Source organism: Lactuca saligna, chromosome 5, assembly GCF_052625555.1.
Source record: "Lactuca saligna cultivar CGN05327 chromosome 5, ASM5262555v1, whole genome shotgun sequence".
NCBI classification, from domain to species: Eukaryota; Viridiplantae; Streptophyta; class Magnoliopsida; order Asterales; family Asteraceae; genus Lactuca; species Lactuca saligna.
In genome coordinates, this window is record NC_136421.1 from 149,584,068 (window position 1) to 149,590,723 (window position 6,656).

At 33.4% G+C, this 6,656-nt stretch overlaps 2 protein-coding genes across 4 annotated transcripts; one reads left to right on the plus strand and one right to left on the minus strand.

The window, feature by feature from the left end:
- Positions 1–1,512: 1,512 nt before the first annotated feature.
- Positions 1,513–3,306, plus strand: LOC144998911 (mitochondrial fission 1 protein A-like). The gene is made up of 5 exons (XM_078958645.1): positions 1,513–1,736; positions 2,367–2,505; positions 2,648–2,772; positions 2,910–2,973; positions 3,110–3,306. The coding sequence occupies exons 1-5, from the start codon at positions 1,644–1,646 to the stop codon at positions 3,193–3,195; spliced, it is 507 nt and encodes a 168-aa protein (XP_078814771.1). The 5' UTR covers positions 1,513–1,643; the 3' UTR covers positions 3,196–3,306.
- Positions 3,307–4,472: 1,166 nt separating this feature from the next.
- On the minus strand, positions 4,473–6,140 carry LOC144997544 (protein PATRONUS 1-like). Of its 3 annotated transcripts, none has more exons than XM_078957442.1 (5): positions 6,037–6,140; positions 5,397–5,503; positions 5,066–5,329; positions 4,949–4,989; positions 4,473–4,838 (listed from the first exon to the last, which is right to left on the minus strand). In XM_078957442.1, the coding sequence occupies exons 2-5, from the start codon at positions 5,461–5,463 to the stop codon at positions 4,671–4,673; spliced, it is 540 nt and encodes a 179-aa protein (XP_078813568.1). In that variant the 5' UTR covers positions 5,464–5,503; positions 6,037–6,140; the 3' UTR covers positions 4,473–4,670. The 3 variants fall into 3 exon arrangements, with proteins under 3 accessions (XP_078813568.1, XP_078813567.1, XP_078813566.1); XM_078957441.1 differs by having other exon boundaries at positions 4,911–4,989; XM_078957440.1 differs by having other exon boundaries at positions 4,904–4,989.
- Positions 6,141–6,656: the final 516 nt, after the last annotated feature.

The following is a 6,656-nucleotide window of genomic DNA, read 5'->3' on the forward strand; positions in this document are numbered from 1 at the left end:
GAAAATGATGACTTGAATCTTAAAGTTGAAACCTATAAATAAAATCGACATACCATTAGGTTTTGAGTTGATGTCAACATTTTCTGTCTTTTGATTTACGGATTTGTTGTTGTAGTAAAACCTAAAACAGGAACAAAGTCAATTTGAAGCGGATGTATACATTTAGCTCTCTTTGTTTTACAATTTATTGTATCAATCTTCATCAGCGAAAAAAAATGAAGGAAAAGATATCGTGTAAGGAATTGACTGATAGGGAAGATATGAAAAAGATGAAGTTAAGATCGATGATTCCTAATTAATCGATTTGATTGATATATTGTCTTATTAAGTTTCTCATATAGTTCCTGATTTGTAGAGGAAATCGAACACTTTTTTCTTTCAAAAATCGTCCTTTGTTGATATTATGAATGAAAAGTTAACATGTATCAATGGATGTAACAAATAATCAAAATCTGTAGAGAAAATATGAAAGTGTTTTCAAAATTTCAATTTTAATGTCAGATTCATTTCAAATAAACAATAAGGATGAAGCAAGGTTCGTAGATGGTAACTTAGGGTTATTGACCATGAAGCATACCTGAATCGAGGTTACGGTGAATGTGAAGGGAAGGGAAGGGCCAGCCACGAAAACTGGTTTGCCTTGAATGTTGCAGCAATGGAGATGGAGAAAAAGTAGGTTCTAAGGGATTTTGAAATTAAATTGTAGAGCGAGACAAATGGTCGAAATTTGGGGCAAGATTTGATTGAAGATTTTGAAGATTAATTCCACATTTTTTGGATTGATTGAAACATCCGATTGAGGAGGAATATACATGAGCGGGAAAAAAAAGTAAGAAAGTCTGAGAAAATGCCACGTGTCATATGAATGGTTTATAAAAATGACATGTGACACCTTAAAGAGGTTTTTATTAGGAAGAGAGATTAAGGGGCTGTTTGTTTTTTGTGTGAAGATCTGCGCAACCACTTTTGTCTGCGCCGCGCAGACAACGCGCAGACATATGCCCTCGCAGATTGTTTGTTTTTTGGAAGTGCGCAGATCAGAAAACGTCTGTGCGAGGTCTTCCTGGCGCAGACATGGGCCACTGTCTTCAAAGGTCTTCAGATCTCATTTTAACCTTAAAAAAAAAAAAAACATGACCACCGTGTAGTTTTTTTTTCTTTCATTTTTTTGTTAAAAATACATTTTTAATGTTTATAACATGAAATTAAGTTTAAAAATTCAATTTATTTTAACGGTCCGCAGACGTTAAAAACAAACAGTCTTCTTATTGCAGACTGCAGACATTTGGTCCACCTCTTCTGCCGCAGAGGCTTGCAAATGTGGTCCGTAGACTGCAGACATTTTGACTTCAACAAAACAAACAGCACCTAACTTAGCGTACCGTGTAATTACTTTGTCCGGTCGGTTTCAAAATGAAAATCCAAGCAAATAAACAACGCTATGCATAGATAACTTGGAATAAAAGAAATAATTGTTTTTTTTTTTTCTTGGATATAAAAGGAAATCATAAATAGCAAGAGCTGCAAGAGAAGGCAAAGACCCTTAACCCATAAGTTTGATCCCCCACGACTTGTAGAACAGCTTCTTCGAGATATTTCTTCGAGGATCATCGTGTCATACGCTCATACGTGCAAACAAATCCATGGATGCGAAGATCGGGAAGTTCTTCGAGTCGGTGGGCACCTTCTTCACCGGCGGTGATTCTATTCCCTGGTGCGAATCCGACATTGTTGTTGTAAGTACTATTTTACTAATTCTTTTTATTCGAAGTTCGTTTCAGTTTATAGTTTATGATCTACAAAATAAGTGCTTTGAGTACTTCAATTTCGAACTTATTTTCGCAGTCGTGTATGTTGATGATAGCGGCGTGCTTTCTTGTTCGTTGCTATTATATAGCGTGGTTTTGATTTATTCTCGTTCTAGGTAGTATTTTGAGCTACTTTCTTCTTATTTCTTTAAAAATTGTGAGAAATGGAACGATGATGTCGAATTATGTGGTTCTAGGTTCTAGGTTTAGGGTGAAGTCGAATTAAAATTTGGTTTTCTACCTTTTGATCTTGGAAACGCGTTAGCTACCAAGTCTGAAGGATCTATTTGCTTTTCCTTAATGTAAGAATATCTGGGATGAAGATGTTACATGATGATTAAATCATTAAATGAGATGCTAACTAGTAACTAGCGGTGTTGAGTTGTATATTAATTTGTATGCTATGAAATACCTATATTCCATCATTGTTTTGTGTGGGATTGTAATTGGTAGAAGTTTTTCATGTTATCAGTTCATTCGAAGCTTGAAGACATAAATAGATTGATAAAATTTTTGAGCTTTAGGTATGATACGTATTATCTGAATTTTCCAATTTAGGGCTGTGAGCGTGAGGTTGCTGAAGCTGAGAAAGGCTCTTCAAATGAACTCAAAAGTGAGTGCCTTTTGCGTTTGTCATGGGCTCTTGTTCACTCAAAGCGACCTGAAGATGTGCAACGTGGGATAGCTATGCTTGAAGGTGAAAATATTGCATTTTTAGTCAAACTTTTTCATTTCCCCAAAATAAAAGATCCAATTCTCTTGATTTTACTTTTCAAATTATTTCTTATGAAGATATTGTAATCTGCAAAATCTTGTATGTGTATGTGTGTGTGTGTTAGGTTCATTAGCAAGCAGCACAAGTAGCCCTTTGGAAATGAGAGAAAAAATGTATCTGCTTGCTGTTGGGTATTATAGAAGTGGGGACTACTCAAGGAGCAGACACCTTGTTGATCGCTGCTTGGAGGTATAAATATTAAATAATTTTATATTTAATTTTCAACAAGTCAATTGCTATTTTTATTGCTTAATGCAAAATCCAGAATAAAAAAAAAAGTGAGTTTCTCAAATAACTTAATGCACTGCAAAATGTGGATATTGCAGATTGCACCGGAATGGAGGCAGGCAATATCTCTCAAGAAATCAATTGAAGATCGTATCAAGAAAGGTAATATCATTTCTATTAGGTGAAATGCAAGAAATAGCAACCTACTTTTATTTTCATTTCTTTCTATTACAATATTTTATTATTTTCCAAATAAATGAAAGTGGAATTGTTTGTTTTGATTATGGTGGGGATGCAGATGGAGTGATTGGCATAGGCATTGCTGCGACGGCTGTTGGTCTTTTGGCTGGTGGAGTTGCGGCGGCTCTGTCACGCAAGAAATGACAATGTACTTCCATATATGTAATATCATTCTCATAATCACATAATGTTCATAACAAGAGTAATGTTTCCTTTCAACAACCAAACATATAAATCTTTTTGCTTTTGTGTTAACGCCTAAACTCCAACAACTTTCTCACTAAAACCGTTTCTTTGCAAGTTTTGCACATATAGTTAGTCCTGTTTTGTACTGCGTTTGACGTGCATTGGACCAGATAAAAATTGTAAATTTATGTCTCATCTGAAAAGTGAATGTCCTTCTCAACCTTGTATAAAAAGACATGAATTTTGTCATGGTTCCCAAGAAATGGTCTGATAAGTAACAAATGCATCCTTCTAGTACATTCTATACTTTATATTTGGATGGAAAGTGGAGGCTCTATTTCCTAGCGTTTGTCCCCTTCTATTGAGCGCCTTAAGGAAGAATTGTGTTAAATTTGGTTTATATGAGTCGGGTGTGTTTACAATCAAGTAAAGATTGTTAATACCCATAGTGTTTATAAAAAGTTATAACTGTTGATGCATATTGGTATCAAGATATTACAAACCCAAAGAAAAAAATACGCATCAACATAATACAAAACCGAAGAAAAAAAATTGATTCTTACATAGGAAATAAGAGAAAACTAACGTAAAACCAAATGTTGACACATATCTTAGAAAATGTATTGTAAAATAAATAAAATAGGAAAACTAACATCTCAAAGGTAAAAAAAAAAAAAATATAGTATCCATCAACTAGTAACAATATAAACAGGGAAAATGACTTATATGGATAAGAGTTTTAAAAACGTTCAAAAAAGACCATCAAAGTATTGTTTGTTTAAAAAACACCGTCTAACTATATATTTGTATAAAAAACACCAACCAAGTTTACCATTTTGTCAAATTGACTGATTTTAACATTTGACGGTGCTTTGGGCAAATCACACATACATCTTTTTTATGACCAAATTACCCCTGTATACAGTTTTTTTTTGTTAGAATTGACTGATTTTAACAGTCAATTAAGGTGTTGTTCAGAAACTGTTAGTATCCAAGACCATTTACATGCTCGTGCACAAAGACGAATCTGCCCTTGGTTGTGACCAAACTGCCCCTGTATACATATTTTTTATTACTAAAAACACCCCCCGTCCTAGAAAAATATGACACTTGTATACAAAAGCTAATACCAACTTCTCCCTACAAACCAACTAATAGGAAAAGAAGTGGGGCAACTCTCTAAAATGTCCAAAATTTGAATTGCAGTGTCACAAATTGACAATTTTTTAAAACTATAAGGAAATAATGATTTGTTTTGTAAAATATACAAAATCCGTTTGTTGTTGTGTGCAACTGATCCACAAACATTTACATAATTCTCGTTAGTGTACTTTGCAAACTGGTGCTGAAGTAATTTGGGCAACAAAAGTACATACAACTATATTAATATTCTCTAAATAATCATATATAATGAAATAATGGTTTTGGCTGTTTTAAATATCAATTTCCGGCTTCAAAAAGAATTCAACCTCTTCAAAATCCCAAGCACAAGGAGAGCATGGAGTAGATTCCAAATGCAATGGAGATTCCGATGGAGGTCCCAACTCCATCCAATCACAGAATTCTGACATTTCCAACTCCACAGGGGTATAATGGTCAATCTGCATCACCGGAAAGGAATATTAAAAAAAAAAAAAAAAAAACAAGAATCCAGTCAGATATTTACATTAAACCTTCGCATAATTGTTTTCCAACAGAAGATATTGAGAACCTTTAAAGGATCGGACAAATGAGCTTCTAATGGCAAATTCCCTGAAAAAAAAAATGAGAATGTGATGCTTTTTTACATGATATCGATTCAATGGATATAAGGGTAGAAGAAATTTACCATAATGTCCTGGAAGAACAATGTCCCAAAACATTGATTCAGTAATTGTTTGTTGTGCCTGAATACACTTATTGTGGTCATGCAAAAACCTTTCTTCTGCAATATTAAACTCTTCCTTTTCTTTTTGTGAATTCTTTTTCTTAGTTGATGCTTCTTGATGTTGATGGATTTTGGGTTTATTTGTGATGTCATTAAGTGCTTTACGACTTCCTTTCCCTAAACCCAACTTTGATTTCTTTTTTTCTTCAGAAATCATCATCGTCTCTGAAACAAAATCAACTTTAATCAATATTAAGGAACATAATGAGAAGAGAAAGAAGAGTATATATACTCTTTGGGATGATGTTTGAATTCTCATTCTGAATGATCAATCGCTGTTGAATGAGTTGATTTGACATTTTTTTTCTCTCTTTATTTGCGCAAGTTTAAATAATGATCCTGCAGCACAAGCCACAAAGTTCTTTCTGAGAAATATGAATAATTTACACATCATGGGTATATTAAATTAGTACCCATTGATGAAATAACATGTCATGGTTTTAAGAATCAGACACAATTAGGCATTAGCAAAAGATGAAAATAACTATAGAATTGAAGATGTTTCAACATGTTCATGTAAGAATCTTTTTTTGTGTGATTTGTATAGATGAATCGCCAAATTGATTTTGCTGAATCACTTCGTCCTCAAGACACCACAATCTAGGTAGATTTTTAGATTTTTTTTTCTTTCTTTTTGGAATGAGGAGCTTTGTTCGTTTAAGGTGTCAATGATATTATAACATGTTTACTTCAGATGCTCATCCATTTTAGTCGCACAATTTAACTTTTGGCGATTCGTTTCTAACACCAGAATCCTCGTTCTAACTACTGACAAAAAATCTAAAATAGGAGGAAAAAACGAAACCCTTAAAAGCAAATTCGAAACGAACAAAACGAAATTATCAAGTAGAAACTAGAAGTAAAGAGGATACCTTGGTACGGGTTGATCGACTAAAGAGAAATGGTGATCTTTCGAATGTATTTCAAAGTTGCTTCAGGGCGGGAGAAACGCTGAAATTTTGAAAGTGATGAAATTCAAGCCCTAGCATCTTTAAATGGGTGTTTGGACTTTAATAAACATTTTTTGATAAAAACTTTTATTAGCATATTTGATGATAAAAAAGACTTAAAAGTTTAGATTATGTGGTGTCAAAAGCTTTAGATTAATAAACTCTTTTTAAAAAATATTTGGATTTGTTTATAGTCATTTTTATCGTTATTTTGGAGGGATGTTAGACATAAAAATCGGGAAATTGAATTAATAAGGTAATTAACTTTTCAGTTTGTTTAGATCTGGGTAACTATCTTTTTTTTTTTACACATTTAGGTAACGAACTTTTTGGAAGTGTTCACATATGACCATTATGACCGGCTGTAGTCGGTCATAATAGTCATATGTGAACACTTTCAAAAAGTTCGTTACCTAGATGTGTACAAAAAAAAAAGATAGTTACCCAGATGTGAACAAACCGAAAATGTAAGAGTACACGAATGGTCCCTATAGTTTGGGTAATTTGTGCGTTTGGTCCCCGACTTATTTTTTAACTTGGAT

Bases quoted from the DNA above. Each gene is read 5' to 3' on its own strand.
- LOC144998911 (XM_078958645.1), top strand. From the start codon at position 1,644: ATGGATGCGAAGATCGGGAAGTTCTTCGAGTCGGTGGGCACCTTCTTC. The intron at 2,506-2,647 runs GTGAAAATATTG...TGTGTGTGTTAG, and splicing joins TGGGATAGCTATGCTTGAAG to GTTCATTAGCAAGCAGCACA. The intron at 2,773-2,909 runs GTATAAATATTA...TGGATATTGCAG, and splicing joins TTGTTGATCGCTGCTTGGAG to ATTGCACCGGAATGGAGGCA.
- LOC144997544 (XM_078957440.1), bottom strand. From the start codon at position 5,463: ATGTCAAATCAACTCATTCAACAGCGATTGATCATTCAGAATGAGAAT. The intron at 4,990-5,065 runs GTAAATTTCTTC...TTTTTTTTTCAG, and splicing joins TGTTCTTCCAGGACATTATG to GGAATTTGCCATTAGAAGCT. The intron at 4,839-4,903 runs GTAAATATCTGA...CCGGTGATGCAG, and splicing joins CAATTATGCGAAGGTTTAAT to ATTGACCATTATACCCCTGT.